This window comes from Populus alba, chromosome 5 (assembly GCF_005239225.2).
Source record: "Populus alba chromosome 5, ASM523922v2, whole genome shotgun sequence".
Lineage (NCBI taxonomy): Eukaryota > Viridiplantae > Streptophyta > Magnoliopsida > Malpighiales > Salicaceae > Populus > Populus alba.
The window spans coordinates 21,388,739-21,411,362 of NC_133288.1; the positions used below are offsets into that span (position 1 = coordinate 21,388,739).

The 22,624-nt window shown below is 38.0% G+C and overlaps 4 protein-coding genes and 1 non-coding gene across 6 annotated transcripts; 4 read left to right on the top strand and 1 right to left on the bottom strand.

Annotated features, from left to right (window-relative positions):
- Positions 1-1,798: 1,798 nt before the first annotated feature.
- LOC118062103 (BEL1-like homeodomain protein 11) lies at positions 1,799-4,930 on the top strand. 2 transcript variants are annotated; one of them, XM_035075785.2, is made up of 5 exons: positions 1,799-3,823; positions 3,898-4,277; positions 4,371-4,431; positions 4,528-4,694; positions 4,788-4,930. In XM_035075785.2, the coding sequence occupies exons 1-4, from the start codon at positions 3,023-3,025 to the stop codon at positions 4,684-4,686; spliced, it is 1,401 nt and encodes a 466-aa protein (XP_034931676.1). In that variant the 5' UTR covers positions 1,799-3,022; the 3' UTR covers positions 4,687-4,694; positions 4,788-4,930. The 2 variants fall into 2 exon arrangements, with proteins under 2 accessions (XP_034931676.1, XP_034931675.1); XM_035075784.2 differs by having other exon boundaries at positions 4,528-4,930.
- Positions 4,931-6,163: 1,233 nt separating this feature from the next.
- LOC118062102 (probable ubiquitin-conjugating enzyme E2 18) lies at positions 6,164-8,337 on the top strand. Its single transcript, XM_035075783.2, has 6 exons — positions 6,164-6,272; positions 6,379-6,482; positions 6,581-6,683; positions 6,815-6,878; positions 7,811-7,899; positions 7,993-8,337. Exons 1-6 carry the CDS (start codon positions 6,243-6,245, stop codon positions 8,086-8,088), a joined length of 486 nt encoding a protein of 161 aa, XP_034931674.1. The 5' UTR covers positions 6,164-6,242; the 3' UTR covers positions 8,089-8,337.
- A 1,782-nt stretch (positions 8,338-10,119) lies between these two features.
- TRNAE-UUC (transfer RNA glutamic acid (anticodon UUC)) lies at positions 10,120-10,191 on the top strand. The gene has a single exon. It is a non-coding gene; the product is annotated as a tRNA-Glu (tRNA).
- Positions 10,151-13,813, top strand: LOC118062101 (uncharacterized). Its single transcript, XM_035075782.2, has 9 exons — positions 10,151-10,629; positions 10,702-10,769; positions 10,883-10,979; positions 11,054-11,182; positions 11,313-11,421; positions 11,519-11,663; positions 12,303-12,345; positions 12,583-12,756; positions 13,166-13,813. The coding sequence occupies exons 1-9, from the start codon at positions 10,414-10,416 to the stop codon at positions 13,271-13,273; spliced, it is 1,089 nt and encodes a 362-aa protein (XP_034931673.1). The 5' UTR covers positions 10,151-10,413; the 3' UTR covers positions 13,274-13,813.
- Positions 13,814-14,305: 492 nt separating this feature from the next.
- LOC118062100 (cytokinin dehydrogenase 5) lies at positions 14,306-19,521 on the bottom strand. The gene is made up of 5 exons (XM_035075781.2): positions 18,492-19,521; positions 18,170-18,297; positions 17,585-17,860; positions 15,860-16,125; positions 14,306-14,831 (listed from the first exon to the last, which is right to left on the bottom strand). Exons 1-5 carry the CDS (start codon positions 19,084-19,086, stop codon positions 14,492-14,494), a joined length of 1,605 nt encoding a protein of 534 aa, XP_034931672.1. The 5' UTR covers positions 19,087-19,521; the 3' UTR covers positions 14,306-14,491.
- Between the last annotated feature and the right edge of the window lie 3,103 nt (positions 19,522-22,624).

Below are 22,624 nucleotides of genomic sequence, written 5' to 3' on the forward strand. Positions count from 1 at the left end.
CGAACTGAATTGCAGAATTCTTGTAACCCATCGCCATTCATAGCAGACACGGAAACGACATCTTGTTTTCTCTCTGCTTCCATCTTTAGTTTTTTCACATCACTGACCCTGTCACGATGCCATAAGCAGCAGTGGCCATGGTGTTATCAATACAGAGTTAACATTGCAAGAACCAAAAGTTATCTACTTGTTTCAAGTGAAAAACCATTGGAAAAGATTCCACAGGGAAAAAACATTCCGTTCTTCATCTGGAAGAAACCAAACAGCACGAGCATCTCATGTGAGTAAATGCTGCCAGCTTCTGGAAGCCAGGTTGCCACAAACGTTTTGGTTTCATAAACACAAAAAGTCTACAGTACAAATTGGAAATCAATAATTGTTTGGTTCTGCAAGAACATAATTATGCAAGCCCTAAGCAAGTTGTAACGAAGACTTTTCTTTTCCTAACTTGTTGGACTGACCTGAACCCTTCTTGTAGCTGGACCCAGTGTCTCAAATAGCCGATCTTCAGCAAACAATCTACTCCTGTTAATTGATTCAGAAGTAGTGTACTCTTTCCAGCATTTGTGTAACCAACCTAAATGAAGTCCAATGCATGGCATACCTATAATGTTAGCGGCCGGTCTAAAGAACCGCCCCTGCACTCTCTGGTTTTCTTTCTGTTTTGAAAAAGAAAAGGAAGGATAGATAACAGGATGTTTTTTTGCGTTTACTTACCGAAGATACTATAGGGACAGGTAACAGGTACAGAGGCACGCCTAGTCCTGTACTGCTTTCTACGTTTTCTAACAGAATCTAGCTTTATTTCTAAGAACATCAATCTAGCAGGACAAAATGCGACAGGTACAGAGGCACGTCAAGTAAACTGCACGCGAATTGAAAGTGTTGATTACAAAGTCCATAAGACAAATTCAGCAAATCAATTGCCAGTTCTAAATTCAAATATCACAGAAAGTGAATCTCTTCATGTTGCACAATGAGATGTTTTGTTTCTCTCCCGTGCCCTTCACCCTGCCTCCTGCTTGGCGCTCAAGGTGAGTCCACATTCTAGTTAGCCGAAGTACCTGATATTCCATTTGAGCCAATGCAACCTTGAACGACCACACAATTATCAGTGTGCCCACAGTTTTTCTCTTTCCAAGCTATGGGGGAATGATTGTCATGTTGAACCTAATTTCTAGATTTATCATGAAAATCACAAAGCCACTTCATCTGATCTAATTTTTTCAGGACATTAGTTAAAGCTAGACAAGTTCAAAACTGGGTTTTACAAGTTCTGCTTGTGGCAAGTTACATGGCCTAAACAATTGCTAATAAAGCTGACAGAATTTATCCTTTTGAATTTGCTGAAAAAATTCAGAAAATGCAGACACTTTAATCTTATCAGTGTGGGCCTTTAAGTTCCAAGATAAACAACAAAGTTAGGGAACCAGAGAGTGACAACTGGAGGAGGCTAAAGGAACAAAGATGGAATCATTGCTAAAGCATCCAAAGGCCCGGCCCAAAAAAAACACCTAGAATCAGTCTTATCAGCACACAAAGCAAAACCACATCGAACAAGTCTGTAGCTTCACTCTTTCTTTGTTTGAGGGCACAAGATGGATTTTTTATTTTCTACTTGCGCTTGAAAGATCATGATATTCAGTGTCCTTTCAACATCTCTATGCATGATTACAGCACCTAGCAAGAAAAAGCTAGATATTCCCATATGGTCACAGTCTCAGAAACAGACAATCTTAAAACTGGGAGTGTGCAAAAGATGGCCAGCTTTTTCTCTACCTTTTGCAGATGACAGTAACACAATGAACAGAACAAATTTTACAAATTAAAGAACTCTCCTTGTGACAAGCCAGGAGAGAGAGTGAGAGAGAATTACACTGTTTTTAGCTGGAAGTACTTTTGAGTCTCCCAAAGAAATGTAACTGCAAGCATTAAAGCTGAAAGATTGATGCTCTTGCTTGTTGGTTTCTACTCGGAGAAGTTGGGGGAGGGGGACCATCTCTTGCCCTCAGCTTCTGCATCTTTACTCAACCAACCAGCTTCTCACATTTAATGAACTAGCAGAGGGTTGTCTCTTAGCATTATAGCTTTTAGGTGCTTACATTTTAGACTTGCGCATTATTTCCGAGAGAGAGTTATCACTTTCTTCAGGGAATTGTTATGCTCTAAACAAAAGTATATAGAATTCACAGACTGGTGGATTTGTAGCCTTAGACTTCTGTCATCCACTATTTTTTATGCTTATTAAAGTTATCTGAATCCATCTTAGCTTTTAAAGGGTGGTTTGAAACTTTTACAACTAGTTCGATCAGGAAAGGAGTTGGTTGGCAAAGACTAATTAAGATGTTGGCTTGACTTGTTTTCTTCTGTTCTCACGGTCCTGTACTGTACTTTCACCAGCTCTTTTTCTCTTCATCTATTTTAAGGGTTCCACATATTGGAACTCTTTGTTTCACCTCTCGCTCTCTCTCTCCCCATTCCGAATATGTTCTGATGTATTCTTTCAGAAATTTGTTTTACTTGCAGTTCTGGTTTCAATTCTGCTTCTACATATTTGCACTCAACTGGGTTTCATTTTGCTTGGTATTGTTGGATCTTTTTATTTGTCAATAGTTATTCCCTTTATAATTATGAACTTCATTTGGTTGTAATCTCTTGTCATGCCTAATAATGCAGTACCTCTTTCTGGTTCTTGATTCCAGTTGCTTTATATCCAAGTTAGGACAGAATGCCACTTTAGAGCTGTAAGCCAGATCTTGTGCGAGACTGTGACCTTCTACTTGATGATCCTCGTCTTTCTTCTTGTTATCATGAATGCATGAGAAGTTGATAACCCAAGTTGTAGTTCCTTCCAGGCTAGATATTGCCTTTTTTTGGCTTGCAAAGCCAATATTCTGGAATCAAACCTGGTATTTTGAGCTCTGATGCTTTCTTTGCTATACCATATTGACCATTTAAGTTGCAGAACTCTTCTCTTGAGTTGCAAATCAATACTTCTGTGCCTTCCTACTTTACTGGTATTATGGTTTCACAAGATTCATCCTCAAATTCAGCTTCTAGCATGCTACACCAATTCATTATCTCGGACTCCGTTACTAGCCAAAACCATTTTCAAAACCAGAATTTTGATACTTTCGGTTCAGATTTAGTTGGCAGTAACACATTTCCTCAGTCTCATGGTGTGTTGCCTAGCATACAGTCTCTTGAGGAAAGAATGTCTAGGTCGATAGACCTTGTACAAGCTCCCTCAGTAGCGCAAGAATCCGATATTAGCCACACAAGACACTTAATGAATCTTCTTGGAGCGGCAAATGAGACCAATCGTCAAGCTCAAAGGCTATCACTGTCTCTTGGTTCTCACATGCTTGTTCCTCAAGTTCAGTACAGGCAGAGATCCTTTAACTCGGATCTCATGAGTCCTAGTTACTTAATTCCTAGAGAAGAAGAAGCAAGGGAAGCTTATAATCCTGGAGGTGAACAAGTAAACAACGACTATTCTCTCATTGGTAGTGGATTTCCTTCATCATCAGCCTCGTTAAGTAGACGTTCTACTACAGCTTACGGAACAGAATCTTTTGCTGTTGCTATAGAGAATTCAAGGTATTTAAAGCCTGCTCAGTCCCTACTAGAAGAAACCGTGCGTGTAAGTTGCAAGGCAGTTGAAATTAGCAGTGAAAAATATGTCCGAAAGTTAATTCGTTGTAGAGGATCTCTTGGACTTTCTTCTGAATTAAAAGCAGAACTGTGGGGAAATGGGCTTGTGCAAGCTGAGAAACACGAAGTCCAGCTTAAAATTGCAAAGCTTATAGCATTGTTGGAGGAGGTGAGTCCAAACAGTATTGAGTGCATATTCTCTATGATCAGCAGGTTAATAATGAGGTATCTTGTTGATTTCAGGTTGAGGGAAGATACGAGAAATACTACCATCAAATGGAAGAAGTGGTATCATCATTTGAGGAGATGGCAGGTTTAGGAGCGGCCAAATCTTACACAGCTCTAGCGCTCCAAGCCATGTCCAAGCACTTCTGCAACCTAAGAGATGCCATAGTGTCCCAGATCAATGAGACAAGAAGAAAATTCTCTCAAGATTTACCAAAAACCAGCTCAGGATTGTCACAGCTTAGCTTTTTTGATAAAGAGACCAAACATAATCGGATGTCTCTTCAACAGCTTGGAATGACGCAAAGCCAAAGGCAAGCATGGAGACCCATCAGAGGATTGCGGGAGACTTCTGTAGCCATCCTTCGCTCTTGGCTTTTTGAACACTTCTTGCATCCGTAAGTGCTTTAAAATCAGTGATGAGTCCAAGGTTATCATCCTCTCATTAAAATTTAAATCTGTGATTTACCGACTTCGTTGTTCACACACAGGTATCCAAATGAATCTGAGAAGCTAATGTTAGCATCGCAGACAGGCTTGACAAAGAATCAAGTAAGTTTAATTTTGCTTTATCTTCCATTAAAATGTTGCTTTCTTTACGGTTTAGCTCGACACTGATAAAGTTGTGGGCAAACATTGTTGTTTTAGGTCGCAAACTGGTTCATAAATGCTCGAGTCCGGCTATGGAAGCCTATGATAGAAGAAATGTACAAAGTGGAGTTCGCAGATTCTTCTGAAGACTCGAACCCCTTACCAGGCAGTTCTTTCATGACAAGGGAAGGTGTAACAGATCATTCAGAGGACTGAAGGAATAGGTTAATAGCTAAATTAATTCCTTCTTCAAGTTGTGCTTCGCTGTTTCTTTCATGCAATAGACAATTAACATCTTTTGTAATCATTCATCCTAGGCAATTAAAACTGAAATATCTGAGAGCAGCCTGGAGCTGTGATGTGATTTTCAGGGAAAGCACAAGCTGCCATGGGCCTGGAGCACATCTTGCACAACTAACATCCAGTGTTTAAGCTACTTCAACTTTTCATGTTTATTTTCTATCACTGTTTAGAAAAATTTGTAACAGTAACATGTCCAAGCAAGCAAATCCTAAACAGTTTGATGCGCATTGATCACCGCATTACTTCTTCAATATTGGGGGTTAAATGTTAAACAGGACACCTAGAAATCTTGAAACAGTAGCATTCGAAATAGGGTTTCTAGTGGCTAAACCCAGCCCACGGACCAAATGCGAAAAAGGGCTAAAGGGTCCAAATGCCCTGTTCTGTTCTCCGACCGGTGCTCTCTTCAGCCATTCGAAGCTGATGCCTTATTACTATGGCGTTGGCGACATGTTTCCTATGTTGAAACCAAAGCGTAGCCCCGTCAAAGAGCTTAGAAAGTTCCCATTCATGCATGCATTGTATGGTGGAATTATTACACATTTAGGGGCGTTTTTCAGGGGGAGAATGGCGAACTTAGGACTCCTGACATGGAATTTTAAAATTACTATTGTGGAGAAACCCTATGTTGCCAGGAGCATGTGTTCTGCTCGCTTTGGCATGCACACAGAACCGAAATCCAAAACAAACTGTTATCTGACCATTTATCTGCCGAGAAATGAGCAGCACTTGCAGATAAATATGCTCCATTCGAGACTATAGATCACCAATCACTGTTATTAAATTGTACCAATACTAGAGGGAAAAATTATGTTTTTTCTTTTTTTAAAAAAAAACTTTGTATAATCTTCATGTTTTCTTTTCATGATAAATATGATTTTTTTAGTCTACTGACCACCTAACTCATAACATAGAATACAAGGTAAAGCTCAAAAACACAAATTCATAATGAAACATGAAACTTATCTTACCATACATGACTCCAAAATAAATTATAACGTTTGACCAAAACACTCACTCCAAAATAAATTATAACGTTTGACCAAAACACTCATCTTCTAAAGAGATGAAATTTACCTCTCTCTTCTTTACTCTTTACCATGCAAACACACTTGCCATAATCTCGAAAATTATGATTAGTTTTCTCAATCTTTCAGTTTATCCATTAGTCTCGGACAAAAAACTTAATTCTTATATGATTCTCACGTAACCTGCATCAGGTAATATTTGACAGGAAAAAAAGAAAATAATTATAGAAATTTTTTTAAGAAAATGTTCGGCCGAGAAATGGCACCAGGACAAAAAAACATTAATAAAAGGATTAAACTAATACAAAACCCATCATCCGGGACCATACAACATTGCTCCACTCATAAGTAGATTTTTATAAAATTTGGGCCTGACATTTTATAAACGACAACACACACAGACAGAAACTCCTCTCTCTCTCTCTCTCTCTGAGGAAAAACATGACAAGCAGCTCCGCTCTGTCACGCAAGGTCCTCTTCCTTTCTATAAATCTCGACCCACACGCAAATATCTATATATGCTTATTTTATGCCCTAATCTCGATTGTTTCTTTTTTCTTTGACTTTTCTTGCGTAGGCTTTAAGCAAGATCGCTTGCAACAGGCTGCAAAAAGAGCTCGCAGAATGGCAACTCAATCCTCCTTCAGGCTTCAAGCATAAAGTCACTGATAATCTCCAACGGTACCGTTTTAATCACGAATTTGATTGGTTTTGCTTTAATTGGGGGTTTATATATATATATAATTCTGGTTAATTTGGGATTATTTGTGGTGTAACAGATGGGTGATTGAAGTGAATGGAGCCGCAGGGACTCTGTATGCGAATGAAACTTATCAGCTTCAAGTTGATTTCCCTGAACATTACCCTATGGAAGCACCACAGGTTAGTGATTTGTTCCATTTCTTTTTAATTTTTAATTTTTCTATTTTATGTGAATTGGTTATTTGAGAATAATTGTGCTTAATTATTCATGATTTTATTTATGTATTTATTTTGCTAAATTGATGGAACAGGTGATTTTTGCCCCGCCGGCTCCTCTGCATCCTCACATCTACAGCAATGGACATATCTGTTTAGGTAATTTGACTGCTTCATGGTAGAGTGATATTTATTTAGTTAAATTGCTTAACATCATTCTCCTTTTTGCTTATTGTGTAAGTTTATTGTTATTTTTTGAGTGGATAGTAGCCCTAAGGCTAGAGATTCTGACTACGTTGCGTTGTGTATGAATAGAAGATAGATTGAGTTGGATTCTCAAGGTTTTATAAATGAGCTTTCGCTCCAAGCTCTTAGAGCATACCTCCTTAGGTTTTGGCTCTGGTTGTAAGGTCTATTAGGTGCTTCTGTACAAAGAAGTTTGTCATGTTGTTCTTCGAAGATTCTTTTGTATTTCATGCTTTTGTTTTGATATTCTTTGAATAAGGGCTTTGTTTCAAGGAGATTTTGAAATGGTGGTGGTTGTCTCAGGCTAGTAGGATTGAAGCATTGCATCTTGCTTTATTTGGCAAATGAGTTTTGTTTGAAACAATGGTGTGCAATGGAGCTTGTAAATCATTGATATGTGGAAGGTTGGTTGTGGAACTGGGAAACAAAATGTACTCTGTCTGCATCTTAATTTACTCAGTTTACTTGCATGTTATGTCGGACAATAGAAGCTGAAAACAAATGTGAAATATAAAGCAAATCTTCTATTTGTTTGGTTCCCTGTTGTATTGTTTTCAACTTGCAAAGAAGTTATAAATTGAACGATATATTTAACGTTATCTTATTAACCAAGTGGACTATATTTGGGATTTGCTGGTTGTAAATATTATGCACATGGAGGGGTGGGGTTTGTGCATTACTGCCTGAAGACTGGTTATATTTTTCATCTTCAGAAGACACTCCATGAAAATAATATTACTAGTCTTTTCATTTGCTTCCCTTCTTCGACCAAGGGTACAGTGGTCAGTTGTGCCTTGAACAGGTATGTAATTAATATTTTTGTTATTTGTTCTTGGTTCTTGCAGACATACTGTATGATTCATGGTCCCCGGCTATGACTGTTAGTTCTATCTGTATCAGCATTCTCTCTATGTTATCGAGCTCAACGGTGAAGGTTAGTTTCAAAATTGTTGAGATTTAAAAGTTGTTTTGTTTGCTCTACCTGTTCTATCAAGCACTCATATATATACACTGTTATGGTTTGCAGCAACGTCCTGCTGACAACGATCGCTATGTGAAGAACTGTAGGAGTGGCCGATCTCCCAAGGAGACAAGATGGTGGTTCCATGATGACAAGGTTTAATTCCATTATGTATCTGTCATCTGTGTATAACAAGGCTATAAGTTCCATTTATCATGGATGATGTGGAACGGGGCCTGGCAAGGCTTTGAGCCGCCATAGCTCTGGTAACCACCTTACTTTTTTCCTTGGCCGTGAATCACGTACCTAGTATTTTTTTTCTTTGTACCTTGATGCCACCCTTAGGGGATTGCAAGCAATATATATATATATCAAGGAGAACAACTTATATGGCTTCTCCCTTTATTGCTATCTTATTAGGCATTTAAGACCAAGTACAGCCAAGTCATAAGATGCCCAAAAGATACTGCATATATTCTAATGGCGTCTAATGTGCATCTTTTCCAGCAAAAACTATTAGAGATTCAATGGTAAGTATTTTTTTAAGCCAAAAATTCCATAGTGCAGCTCTTTCAGAGTTTTTCAATCAAGTGCCAGATTGACACTGTATTCACCTACCAGGGAATAAATGGATGGTTTTAAGCCTTTTATAAATGTATAAAAAAAGCGACGTTGAGTCTTCTGGCCATGAACAGCCTTACTTTTTCGAGAATCTGCCATGCCCATCCATAAATCAGTAGGCGTAGCATACTGTAAGACGGTCAGATATATTTTGATCAAAAGCAGTCTTAATTTACTTGAATTCGAAATGAAATTACACGAATGAGATATTGCTGTCAAGGATCGATAGCTGATACGCGCTTGCCTAGGCAGAGTGTAAATTGCATGAATATTTTGAGGATTTTGGTTAGCTTGCATTGCTGCTTCTTTCCAAATTGCAAGCGGGGACAGAGTTTGGGAAGCCATCTTTTTCTCTCCATCAGAGGGTGTTTGATTCGTTGAGGTTTAGTTATAGGATGAGGTAGGGACCAAAACCAAGTTGTGAAATGGACTGAATAAGCTTATCAACTTTTACCAAGCGGCATGAAATTGCTACATTCTAGCTTCTGAAGCTTACTTGCTGAACTGATGGAGGCACAAGTGAGAAGCTTTTGGATGCGTAGCTGTTGAATTAAGAAGTGAAAAGGGTAGAAACAGCAGCGCTCATACCCAAGTCAACGCCACTAGTTCTTCATCCTGAAGTTGGGCTCAGCCACAACAAAGACTATACTAATTTGATTCTGGGTGCTATGCCGTGGGATAGAGCTCTTTTTTCTTTCTTTTTTTCTCAACACTACAAAAAAATTTGAGCGTTATTAACATATTTTATCATTAAAAAAATTAACTATAAACTAAAAAATTTATATGGGTGTAAATAAAAAAAGATGCAAATTGAATAAAAAAAGGATTTGAGGCGGTAAAAAAAAGTTTGAAGTACCATATAAAAAAAAAAAAAAAGTGAAGGATACAAATGAAAAAAGGAAAAAAAAAAAAACACTTAAGGTGGTGTATGATTCATATAAACAATGTTTCCACTCTAGGTTCTTTAATGTATAGTATAGTATATTGGTGGTGATGGTGGTGGTGGCCGGCATAAATGGGCTGGTTGAGGTAGGAAAGGAAAAGCAAGAGAAGGAGAAGCATTAGCAACTACCCGGTGCACTGGGAGAGAGTTTTCAGCAATGAGAACTACAAGATTGGAGAGTTTGCGCAATGCATGGGAAGAGGAAGGCGTAGAGGCACGGGGTTGAGGTTGGATTGCTCTCTTCACTGCGGTGGACCTGAGATTGGATTGCCCTCTTCACTGCGGCAGACCTTGCTTCTATGACTGCCAACATGTATGGAAGGCTCACTGTCGACGTTCTTGATTCTCTTTAATTATTCCTAGCTCTATGTCCACTTCTAACCATTAAGTTTGCCCATGCAATGGTGATTTAAAGATTAAAAAAAAAATTATCGTTTATTTGAATAGTAAAACGAGGGAGTCACCAATAAGGATTTGTTTGTTTTGGATGTTTAGATGCGTCATCTTTGATTGACTTTGAATTGAAAATATGACTACTATTTTTTAAATGGTCTAATTAAGCTGTGCTAGGAATGGGAATTTTTAATACTTTGATATGAATAAGATTTTCTTCAATCTTCGACAAGATCTCCGTTGTCGTCCAGCGGTTAGGATATCTGGCTTTCACCCAGGAGACCCGGGTTCGATTCCCGGCAACGGAACTTTTTACATTTCTCCCCTGCTTAATGTGAAGTATGATTTAGGCCCTTACTTTAGTCAGATTCGTAATGCAGCCCACAGAATTTGGGCCATAAGACTAAATATCATAACGAAAAAACAATCACTCAGGCCCATATTATCGATGCTGCTAGAGGCTAGCAAGCATACTGTCGTCAGAACACCGCTCTCCCTCTCTTTTTTTCTCTTATCTCCTGCGAGTGACAATGAAGATGATGATGATAATAAGACGGTTACCTCCAACTACGATTACTCTAACATCAGCATTTTCATGTCGTTTTACTTCTCCGAAATTCTTCCCTGACCATATAATAATCTCCTCAAAATCAACTCCCTGTTACCCTAGAATTTCCCTCCTCGCCACTTTCTGCTCCGCCTCTCAAGTTCCTGACCCAATCATTGAACAAGACTCTTCAAAACGTGTAAGATATCACCATCACTTGATTTTGAACTCCTTTTACGACATCGTTTTTAATCAATTTTTCTGATTGCAGGGTCCTTTGAAACCTGGCTTGTATTTAGTTGGAACCCCCATTGGAAATCTGGAAGATATTACTTTGAGGTAGTTGCTGAACTTGACAAGCAGTTTTTTTATTTTTATTTTTATTTTTTGTTTTATTACAGAATACAAATATATTTTCTTTATTAAATTATTTTAAAAAATCACCAATGCAGGGCTCTTCGTGTATTAAAATCTGCTGATGTGATACTGTCAGAAGACACAAGGCATTCCGGGAAGTTACTTCGTCATTACAACATCAGAACTCCACTGGTGAGTTTTCGGTTTTCTGCGTTGCTGTTTTTATTTTTTATTTTAGTTGTTAATTGTGTGGTTTATATTTGCAGCTGAGTTATCATAAATTTAACGAGTCTCAAAGAGAGCAGCGGGTGTTAAGGAGGTTAAAAGAGGGTGAGATTGTGGTGCTGATTAGTGATGCAGGGACGCCAGGAATCAGTGATCCCGGTGCGGAATTGGTTAGCATTTTGTTAAAAAAAAATTAAAAAAAATTTCAGCTCTTAGCCATGTTGTAAGATAAGAGTAACTGTGAATTGTTTAGTCGATTGTGTAGGATATAATGAATGCGTGTTTGGAATGTGGTTGTAGGCGAAGTTGTGCGTCGATGAAAATATTCCTGTCATTCCAATTCCAGGGCCTTGTGCGGTTGTTGCTGCGCTCTCTGCTTCAGGCTTGGATACTGATGAGTTTACATTTGGTAATTTTGTTGTAAATTTGATGCTCATATACGTTTCTGATGTTTTGCTAGCAGCATTAGGATTGTCAAGAATTAATGATATAAAATATTTTTTTAGTTGGATTTCTTTCCAAGCATGGTCCTTCCAGGAGAGAGAGGCTGACAGCTTCTGCAAATGAAGCAAGAACACAAATATTCTATGTTCCTCCGCACAAGTTTTCTCAGTTTCTCGAAGAATCTTCATTGCTTTTTGGTGACTCGAGGTATACAAGGCTTATCATCTTCATTGTTAGTCTAGCACTCGAGGTATACAAGGCTCATCATCGTAGGACAGCACTACTCGCATTTTCTCAATTCTATATGGATATGCAAGTTCTTACAAGTTCTCAGGGCAACTCTAAAAAAAAAATGTATTGGTTGTATGTTGCTGGCATTCCAGTTAGGCGTGCATTATTCAGATTAAGCAGATTTCTGCGTGCTACCCTTTCTTTGTGTGACTTCATACCTTTGGATGCAGTGGTCCAAGTAATTGAAACAACACCCTGTTATGAGTTCACTTCATGAGGATGATGGAACTCATCTATATTCTGACCTCTGACCTTCATGGATCAAATTAATTCCATTTTTATGTTAGATAGATAAAGATATATGTATCGAAAACAATAGAAGGAAAATGTGAGCTGAAATGGCAGACTACAATCTACAGATTTAAAAGTATATGAAACCTGACAAGAACTGGAAAAAGACCAAGTAAATTCCTTTATTCTGTTTAGATTCCATTTTTGACACCTGCAGGACAATTTCGAGAAGCCCAGCTGTAGGGAGTATCAAAATAGTCATGGTTTAGTATGTTAAATGATTAATTAGTGCCGGTTGTGACAGTTAATTTAATTGCATTGCAGGCGGTGTGTCATGGCTCGAGAAATGACAAAAATACATGAAGAGGTGGCTTTTTATTCTTTACTTTTTACACGGTTTATTCTGTTCATATAGTTTTTAAGAATTTGGATAGTGATGCTGATTGTGGAAATTCGAACTAAAGTTGCATATTTTTAACCATTTGTCATTAAAAATTATTATTAGGCCTCAAGTGATGATAATGCCCAATAAATTAGTTATCAGTTGACCACCAGTTTTTTGTGTCATCCTTGTTCACTGATCAAGATGAGTGTGCCTAATCAGTTTTGGCGGGGCACTCTGGGGGAGGCCAAAGTACGTTTTTTGAATCAACAACCTAAGGGGGAGATGACACTGCTAATTGAAGGCAGGACAAATTGTTTGGTTGAAACTCCATCAGAAGATCAGCTTGAGCATGAATTGGGAGAATTGATCTCCCGTGGGCATACTCTTTCTACGGTAATGACCTATTTGATGATAATTAAGTTTCTTCATGCAATCCATCATTGTTACATGAATTCATCTCGCACGTGAATGATTCTGAAGTTTAACATAGTGAAATTCAGTTAGCTTTGATGTCTTAAAACCTGATGCACTTTTGAATTGTGATTGGTTTTCATTTGGACATAGCTGATAGAAAAAAAGTTGATAAGCATTGTCTTTCTTGGTTCCCAAAAGCACCTTGCTATGACCACCCCTCTTCTTCCTTAGTTACCCTGTGAGAAATTGTTATGGTGGGTCCCATTTTATGTGCGGGAACAAGCGCAATGCATCGGTTATATGTAATAATCTCTTTTATCATTTGCTCTTGCTTTGTTACACTGCAAGTCTGCAACCGTGGTTATGGTTTGCTTTGATGTGCGTGTAGGCAGTCAAATTGGTGGCTGAAGGAGCATCAGTGAAGAGAAAAACATTATACTCTCTGGCATTGAAGAAGTTTGGGAAGCAACTTGAAGCGGATGATAATTCAAATTAGCTCATGTCACTTGCATTGAAGAGATTTTGCCATCGCCTTATTGACTTCTTGAGTAGGGATGCGAGTTATGATCAACCTCCGCATTTCCCCCTTCTTACTGAAGTCAGCAAGCGTACCGTTGTTGGAACAAATTGGAGAGAATATTTTTTTCCTCAAAGAAGTTGAGAGAGGGCAAAGTGAACTGCTCAGAGGTTATTGCAGGCATGATGTTGAGGTCCAGGAGCAAGACTTTTGTAGCCAAGAGGGTCAAGGGAGCCGTGAACAACTTATACATGAAGGTACTTCATATTGGCCGACTTGTTGAGTGAGATTTCTTACATGTATCAGCACCTTTGTCCACCTTGCTGGCTTTTGTTTAGGTGGGAGACACTGCATTTTGTGGGTTCACCACCAGCTTGATTTTTTATGAACTGTTTGTTGAATAAAACTTGACCAAGACATTGATTACCAAATTGAATGAATCTGCTCTCGTGGGATAGGCCACCAGTCTATGAATTGCTAGATTGAGAAAGACCTGATTTTTCTTCCAATTTTACTCTATCCCAAAAATGATCCTACAATAATTTTCTTCCTCCATCATCCACCCTTGATTTGAACTGTTTCGGTATACGGTCCTACCATCATTTTGTTTCTGTCCTTGCTGAGTTCTTGTAAAAGAGTGAGTCATAAATGTCAACAGAACCAAGACTCCGAGAGGTCAGAACAGTGACGAGATGTCTTTCACTGATTTCTATAGATGCAAAATATGATAGAACCATTGTGATGATGTTAAAGAACGAAGTGGCTATTACTGGGTCAATAGGGTGAACCAATGAACTGGGCTGGATGTGACTGTAACCAGCTGTGAGCTTGTTTTTCGAAGCTCCAGACAAGGGGATCGGGATCACTGGCGCTGCTAAATAGCATCACATGTGCGGTCCATGATCCCTGGACCCAATCTTTATCAGCTCAAATCTCGACCCTCGGATTTTCATTTCCTTGAGAATCAATTGAAAATCAAATCATTCAACATCAACACTGTAAAAAACCCTCTTCAAGAACCCACAATATTTTTCTTTTCTTGCTTTTTACTTGATAAAAGGCGGACCGCTAATACTGCTAAAATGCTATTAATCTAGCATCATTGATGATTAAGCAAAAACTGTATGTACAAGATTATAATTTCTAGAGGTTAGTATAGGATCCCGTGTAGTGTAAGTAGACTATCCTGTGCCGTCATCACCATGGAGACACCGTACTGGTAGAGGCAGAGGAGGGATTGAATATACGTTGGCCAGTTGCTAAGATACGCCGGGGATCAAATTCCATTTTCCTCTGATAAAATCGGTCCCATTTATCCCCAAAGTGGTCCATCCATTCCTCTCGTGTAGTGTAGTGAGGTAAATACTGTTTCACCTTGATCCCTGCATCATCACAGAATCTGAGGATCTTACGGTTTTGATCAGTCAAGTACTCCAAGGACTGAGTCTCTTCACCATTATCCAATGCTGATCTTAACAACGCAACCAGATAAAACACATCCTCATCTGGTGTCACAACTGAGCTCCTTTGGTCCCACCTACACAAGATTAAAAAAAAAAAAACCCAACAGCAGTAACGTTAAGAGAGATCATCGGCATTTAGCAAACAAGAAATAATCAAGACAGGACATCGGATTTGGATCTTTCTCGAGTGAGAGTTCAGTTTACTTGTAATGATGTTGGTTGGGATTTGATGGTTTTGGACTAATCAATGGTTGATCCCATCAAGGCTAGGTTTTCGGAACTCAATAGACAAGAAAAATACTAAATACCCTTCACAGTTTCATGCCCTATCAATCATGTCAGGTCTTGTTTAGCTCTATCTTTGCTCATCGAAGGCCGGTAAGAATTTGGAGGTGGACATGATACCATCTTCTCACGGGGGACCCATTACGAAGATCGCCTGACAAGAGAATCTGCCACTGGGACGATCACTACCGTCAATTTATTGGGTTCCAGTCAACAAAAGAGAAAAGGGTTTGTCGATCCTAGCTGGCCTTTAATACAAAATATTCATCTGTTGAGCTGGTTCTTTTGCATGTGGGCCACGTGTTTCGTTAGATACATATGCCACGTGTATCAGTGTGACTCAGAGGACCACCATAGTCATGGGTCTACCCGATTTTTTACCCTGTCTCTTTCCTTCCTCTTCGTCTTTTCCTTATCATCATCGTTTTCAAGTCCTCAAGAACTCGTCCGATTTGTAATTAACTAACAACATATTATTGACACAAGAAAGTATTATTGATAAGAGTGATGGTAATGACAATGCCTTGTATTATTGAAGGAAGGCTGATAGCTATCCCCAACGTGAGGAGGTAATCTCTAGCTTGGCTCTAGCTAGCTAGCTAGCTAGCCAGCATTATTTGTTTTTGTCTCGTATGTATTATTGGCAGGCAAGAGCTTAATTAAAGACAACAACATGAAGACACTTGATGAGAGACTTGTCGTGATGAGAGCAACACAATGATAGTCCCATGTTGCATGCATGCAGTGCTTGTGAAAAAGATAGAGATAAAAGATGAAATGCATGTTATGTAGCACTAAAGAGCCAAGAATCACTCACTTGTTTTTGTTCATGGGGTAAATGAGGATGGGCCCACTTGTCTTGTTGTTTCCCAAAATGCCCTTGAAGACACCCCTGTCAAGGTCGGCAATCCTTGATCTGGGAACAAATAGGTTGAGCCAAGGGTGCGGCACCTCCCACAATCCCTTGGCTCTCAGCTTTAACTCGGCCCTGTGGACGCGATCCAGAAAATCAATGTAGGGCAGATCGGTTGTGAAGACTGTTGATGGTATGAAGTTCAGGTTCTTCATCAAAGCCTCTACTTCCTGCATCAAGTAACCACCATACAATACTTAATTAATTATGATTTGTTGGTGTCATTAATTATAAGAACATTAATAGAAAAATATAATCCAAGTACAAAAAAGAAAAGCTGCTGCTACTAGACATTGTTGCTTTTGTCAAGATAAGTTTGATTCCAATCAATTTTTAATAAGCTCAAGAAAGGGGACATTAATTAGAAGAGAATCATTTGGTGGGTGGCCGGCTTAATAATAGATTTATTAATATTCAATGCAGTAAAAAAAAATAGAAAAGTAGCGTTCAATCTTAGGCTCAGACAGGACGATAGATTGCACTAGATCTCCCATGTTTTCTTGTACATGTTTTCTAGCATTTTTTATAGTAGCTAGTACGTATAAAAATACATACTCAGCAATCACAGTCATATAATCTAGCTAGGAATAGTGGGGGCAACCCTTGAGGGCAGCATCTTGCTAAAAATAGAGAAAATGTGTACAATAATACAATTGAATGACAGCGATGATAGTAGAAGGTTCTTTATCATTATAAGAAGAGATGATTAAACAAATTATTGGTAAGAAATTTAATTGGACATTCAATGAGGACAGACTTGGTAGTTTTCTAAACCTGTTTTTTCAACTATTGTAACTAGTCTTGACAGCATGGTTAGCACCATGATAAAAGGCATGTATCATGAGGGATAGGGGTGTCAAAAAAAAAAAAAAAACGAATCTTGGGTAATATTTATATTAACGAACCCAAGTCAAGTTGTCGTCGACAAAATCATAATATCAGACATGTTTGTGTTTCCAAGGAAGATAATGAGTAAGAATTTTTAAAATTCGATCAACATTATTTTTTTTTACAATTCATTCTATTTGTTTTTCACAATTTATTCTCTGCTTCAATTGATCTAATTGATTTATTAAGTGTAAATTATTTGTTACATTTTATAACAGGTTTTAAGCTAATTTATTAAGCCTAAATCTTAGTTACATTTAAGTCTACCTCATGAAGATTGATAAAATACATTCAATCTATAGATACTTATAGTATCCATGAAAAATTCAGCTGAAAATCTAATATATTCAAAAATGGTAATGTAAGTCCAATTTATAGATACTTATAGCTAGTATCTATAAAAAATTTAGCTGAAGGTATAATTAATATATTCAATCCGGTCAGGTTTAAAAAATAATTAAATGGATAGGTTTATAATTTATAAAATAAACTGATTTAAATACAATTATGAGTTAAATATATACTGATTGGAGATTGTCCAGCCACCAACTTAGGAGAAAAACATAATTATCAATATCTATTATTGTACTCTGCATTTAAATTAATAAGCCATGGTGCCAATTAAGACGAGCAGCAAGGCGATCGTATTATTATTAACAAGTTCTTGCTAATAATTTTACGACAAGTCCTATAGCCACAGAAATATGTACGCATTCTGTGGACGAATTAAAGGGATTTTACCTGATCAATGGCATCGCCAGCGGATTCATCGTAATTTTTGGTGATCTCTAAGCAGTAGAGCACACCCCCATTAGCCCCAACCGAGCTAATCTTGACAGGATTACGAGGGGAAAAGAAAGAGGACCTCCAATTGTTAATAAGCCCTTCATCAACAATAACAAATCCCTCGACATAATCGAATTTTAAGGTAGAAGGTTTTCCATGCATGGAAATGAGGTATTCTTGGTCCCCGGTAAAAGTCGAGAAGTTGGAGTACAGTACTCTTATCCACCTCACCTGCGATAAATAAAACAAAGAGAACGTGAAAAGGAAAGAAAAAGACCATGTTAGCGGCAAAAGCAAGACGTCAACAACATTGCCAGCTTTAGAACAGCCGTTTGAATGAGTTAAAAAGCTTACATGGACCCAATCTTAACCCATCAGTCATGAATAATTATACTTGCTTCTTTCGTTTTATCCTCTACTAATACTAGGAAATTTATGCAAAGTTATGTGCCCCACCGTGGAACAAAACCAAAATCTGTCACCAACGAGTGAAAAATATTGATGCTGTTCAAAGAGAGAGAGAGAGAGAGAGAGCTGTACCCTTTGAGGAGCTGGTTCAAGTGCAATTCTAGCCCTAGTGATGATTCCAAATTGCCCTAGACCACCAAGAACAGCATGGAACAACTTTGAATTTTTTTCTTCGGAGCATGTCATGAGCTCACCTTTGCCTGATATCCAGTAGTGGAATATTAAGTACATCAACATGAAAACAATTAGAACCTGTCTCCCAAGATATACAAATATTAAGGCAGCCAAGGAAAAACCCAGAATTAATTTGTGCAAAAAATAATTATCCAAAAACAGGAAGACAACAAGAAGAAACCAGCCATGCAAGGAAGCCATGGATATTTTAAGGACCAACCTGTGACGACGTCAAGCTCATAGACATTGCTAATTTGAGGTCCATGGTTAAAAGCTTGCCCACTAATTCCACCATTAGACAAGGTACCACCTACTGAAAGATACAAATAATCTGTCCATGATTTTGGTGCTAGCCCATGCTCTAATGTACTCCTTAACACATCTATCCACAGCTCCCCTCCCCACACGTCTACATGCATCTCCTTCACAGCTACTTGTGGCTTTGCCAGGTTCCCCAACCCAAGGCGACTCCCTCTCGAGCCGCCACTCATTTCAATCACCACCCCGTTACTTGTCTGTGCCTGACCGTTTATGGAATGCCCATGACCCCTAGCCGAGACCGTGAAACCCTGAGACGAGAGGTACGCCGCTTGGACAAGCCGAGCTATGTCATCAGCGGAACCCGGGTGCAAGACTGCCATCGGTTCGGATCGGCTTATCAAGCCGAAATCAAGAGAAGCCGTTTCGACATCAAACGGATCAACGCTGAGCTGACCGCCAACCCCAAGACGAAGTAGCTCCGATGGATCAACAGTCAACCCTACAGTCACAATCAAACGACAGATAGCGAACGTTAAGAGAAGCTTAGTAGCCATTTCAAGGATCTCTTGTTTCTTTTCTTTGGTTTTCTTGTATATTACGAGTAAGAGTAATAATCCTTTATAAAGAAAAGGTCAAGAAGGTGGTGGCAGTTAGAAGTAGGTGGCGGCGGCGGCGGCGGCCGAGGTGGTGGTTTCTCGATAAGGGTGAGAGGTAAAGAAAGAGAACAAAATTTGGTGCCCCTGTTTGTGGTGGTGGGGCTAACGTAAGCTGGATTGCGCTTTAAAGATTTTCTAGGCCGAACATGCAAAGTTCAGATTCCCCGCTAATCCTCTCTGCTCTTTTTGCACGTTGCACAAAGAAGGTAATAATATAAGGTAATTCAACGACAGAAATATTAAATAATATTTTGATTTTAATCTCTTGTGTGTTTGTGGTAGTGCAGGGAGAGGGGGAGGGGGAGAGAGCCTGACTGATGTGTCATTGGGACGTTTATGAGTTGTGCCTGGGATATAAGATACAGGCTCTCATTTTATAGGACAAAACGGGGCCGGGGAAGATGGAAGGGACACGTGGACGATCACGTGCGGGGGGTGAGGGGACACGTGTGGAGGAAGAGGGTGAGGCAGTATGTGGGGCCAGGTTTTTGAATAAGGGGCCCAGGTATGGATACGGAAGATCCATGTAGGGACGTAGGCAAGGGAAGGTTCACGTGGTTTCAGAGACTGGACGATGTATGCAGCCAATACAAAAGATTCTCTCAACGTATCTCCTCCCTTTCTCTCATCTCCACAGGGAGAAAAAAAACTTATCAGCAAAATTCCTCCATGCCAAGTATGAACAGTTAGAATTATTGGCTGAAAGTGTGGGAAAAGCCTTTAGGTTGCATGCACGAATAGACACGTTCTCTATCTTTATTGTATCTGTTTTTTTCTTCTCGAAATAATAACTAAATATTAAGGTAATATATATTTTTAATTAAAATTCAATAGAAAAAGACCTTCAAGTGCTCAACTGGGCCAAGAAATATTAGCTTATATGGTGATTATCAATAACAAAAGCATTCGCTGAAACCGGTCATGATCATTGGATAATTTTTCAGCAAGTCAATTTTGAACTCCAGAGAAATTGCAATGTGGGTTAGGGTTAATTAGGCTCTAGCTAGCTTGCCATTTATAGATATAAATATAAACAACAAGTGGATTTGGTGGGCAATTTATATTGCATGATGTTATGGTGATCAAGGATACTACCCCAAGGGACGGGGTCCCTTTTGTCAAGTGGATGTTCCGTGACAAAAATGTACTCTTGAAGTTTTAATTATTTTGAGTACGCTTCTAAATGTAACAAGCTAGGGGTCAAATGAAGAATATTGAACCTTCAAAACCATGGTGTAAGGTTTTTTTAAAAAGCATTTTTAATTAAAATAATTTTTTATATTATTATATTAAAATCATTAAATATTATTAATGTAATATATTTTTAAGTAAAAAACACTTAATATTCTATCCTGGGTTTCACAAAGAAATTTGCAATCGTTTTCTTATGATGTGCTTCAATCAACATTTTCATTTTGGGAAACATCCGAGAGAATGGCTAGAGATTCCTGTGGTGATTATGGTTTTCGTGGATCGTTTACGGAAAAATAAACTAAGATTTTTAATTATAACTCTAAAATTAAAGCTTTAAGAGAAAATCTTTGAATTTATTAGATAATTCCGAATAAAATTATAAATTTAATAACAATAATCTCTCTAGACATGCTACCTTTTAACTGAGAGTTTAATCTGATTTTTGAAAAAAAAATCAATTAAAAATCTAACTAAAAAAAATCCTAAAATTAATAACTAGAAATTAAATATCTTTAGTTAGCAAACATAATATATAACACTGGTATTACTGGGCCAAGATCAAATCTCTGGACTCATCAACTACAATGATTCTTTCCTTGATGTTATACTATTCTAGGTCATTACTAAATTAGAAGAAAAGATTACAGAGAATAAAGTAAGAAAGTTAAAACTTACAATAAGTGGTGAATAATAAGAAGATTATCGTTTTGAATGGTTATTTCCGAGTAATCAATAATTCAAAGTAACGTTCGGCGGTAACGCTGAAGAGCACCTTAGCTATTCAAACGCACAGTATACTAGAATCCGTCGATGATGTACCGAAGTAAAGTCTCGATCAAAGGGATTCGACAAATTTGAATGATGTTAAGCAGATTACTGTTTTGAAATGTGAAATTGGCTTTAACGAACCACATTCTCTAGACAGAGGAAGATGGGCTTGAGGGTGATGTTTTGGCATGCAATGTTACAATGACTGGACAGACTGTAACAACTAACGAGAAACATGTGGGGTAAACCTAGGACGATATACCAGAGGTTGATTGGCACGGTTCGAGATTGACTAAATCCAAGTAAACACATTTACTTCCAGCAAACAAACCCATAATTTTCTTTTTGTCATATATATATGTGTGCATTTACTCAGCTGGTGTGAATGGTTGGTTTTAGACCAGGTTTTGTTTCCTGTGTTTCTTGCTTAGAACTGGGTCCGAGCCTTTGGTCACTGGTCTAATCCATGTCTTACACGCGGAAAATGTTTCCAAATTATCATAACTCTAATGTTTTTTTGTTCGCTACAATGACAAAATATAATTAAAACTCTTATCTACCATTCTTGTGTCCTTTAGGCAGCCAAAACAGACAAATCAGATCCCAGTTGCGTACAGTAAGAGAGATGATAACTGGAAGCTTTCTTTGAACAATGTTCTTGACCAGAGCAGATAATGTCACAAATGACAGCTTTCATACCTTGGAAGCAACATGAGAATTATCTTCAGGAATCGTGTCTCTTGTCCTCCATTGAGCATACGATCCAATCGGTTGACAATTACCATAAAAATTGAGATTGATCACAGCAACATATTCTACGAGATTAATCCACAAAGTTATTTTATTATGTTTGAATATTACTGCTCTAAATATTTATGGAATTGAGATGTATTTAATTTGCTGGTATAAATTACAACATACAAGGGGAGGGAGTTTTCTCTCCTTCCTTTTCTTCTCAACAAATTGTCGCTATACATGTCCACGACAGTATTCTGTACCGCGTATCTTCAAAAAGATTCAGTCTTTTTTGAAGGATGAGAAGGGTTTCGTCAAGTCTTTTTTTATTTTTTTATATCAAGTGAACTTTTTGTAGCCACTCTTTTCCTTAAAAGAGGCAAGTACTGTAGCCACCCCACCCCAATCCATGTTTCGCTGCGGCCTCTCTTCCAGTCTGCACAGAAGAAACCTGTAAATAATTTCTTTTTAGATTTTTCAAAGATGGCCACATAGATTGCTTTGATTATATATATCAATGATAATAAACTAATGGTGGTCGGTGAGTTTGACAATTTCTGTTTCTATTACGTGTTCATATTTATGACACATTATGTTTTTTAAAATAATTGTTTTATTTGATAATATATTAAAATAAACTTTTCTATATTTTTATTTTTAACATTATTATATTAAAACCATCATAAAATACTAAAATAAACCTTCAATTTGATATCTTTTCGAACTAAAATTACTTTTA

Bases quoted from the DNA above. Each gene is read 5' to 3' on its own strand.
- LOC118062103 (XM_035075784.2), top strand. From the start codon at position 3,023: ATGGTTTCACAAGATTCATCCTCAAATTCAGCTTCTAGCATGCTACAC. The intron at 3,824-3,897 runs GTGAGTCCAAAC...TGTTGATTTCAG, and splicing joins TTATAGCATTGTTGGAGGAG to GTTGAGGGAAGATACGAGAA. The intron at 4,278-4,370 runs GTAAGTGCTTTA...GTTCACACACAG, and splicing joins TTTGAACACTTCTTGCATCC to GTATCCAAATGAATCTGAGA.
- LOC118062102 (XM_035075783.2), top strand. From the start codon at position 6,243: ATGACAAGCAGCTCCGCTCTGTCACGCAAG. The intron at 6,483-6,580 runs GTACCGTTTTAA...GTGGTGTAACAG, and splicing joins GTCACTGATAATCTCCAACG to ATGGGTGATTGAAGTGAATG. The intron at 6,684-6,814 runs GTTAGTGATTTG...TTGATGGAACAG, and splicing joins ACCCTATGGAAGCACCACAG to GTGATTTTTGCCCCGCCGGC.
- LOC118062101 (XM_035075782.2), top strand. From the start codon at position 10,414: ATGAAGATGATGATGATAATAAGACGGTTACCTCCAACTACGATTACT. The intron at 10,630-10,701 runs GTAAGATATCAC...TTCTGATTGCAG, and splicing joins AACAAGACTCTTCAAAACGT to GGTCCTTTGAAACCTGGCTT. The intron at 12,757-13,165 runs GTAATGACCTAT...ATGTGCGTGTAG, and splicing joins GTGGGCATACTCTTTCTACG to GCAGTCAAATTGGTGGCTGA.
- LOC118062100 (XM_035075781.2), bottom strand. From the start codon at position 19,086: ATGGCTACTAAGCTTCTCTTAACGTTCGCTATCTGTCGTTTGATTGTG. The intron at 18,298-18,491 runs GTTGGTCCTTAA...ACTGGATATCAG, and splicing joins TGAGCTTGACGTCGTCACAG to GCAAAGGTGAGCTCATGACA. The intron at 16,126-17,584 runs GTAAAATCCCTT...TACTTGATGCAG, and splicing joins CTGGCGATGCCATTGATCAG to GAAGTAGAGGCTTTGATGAA.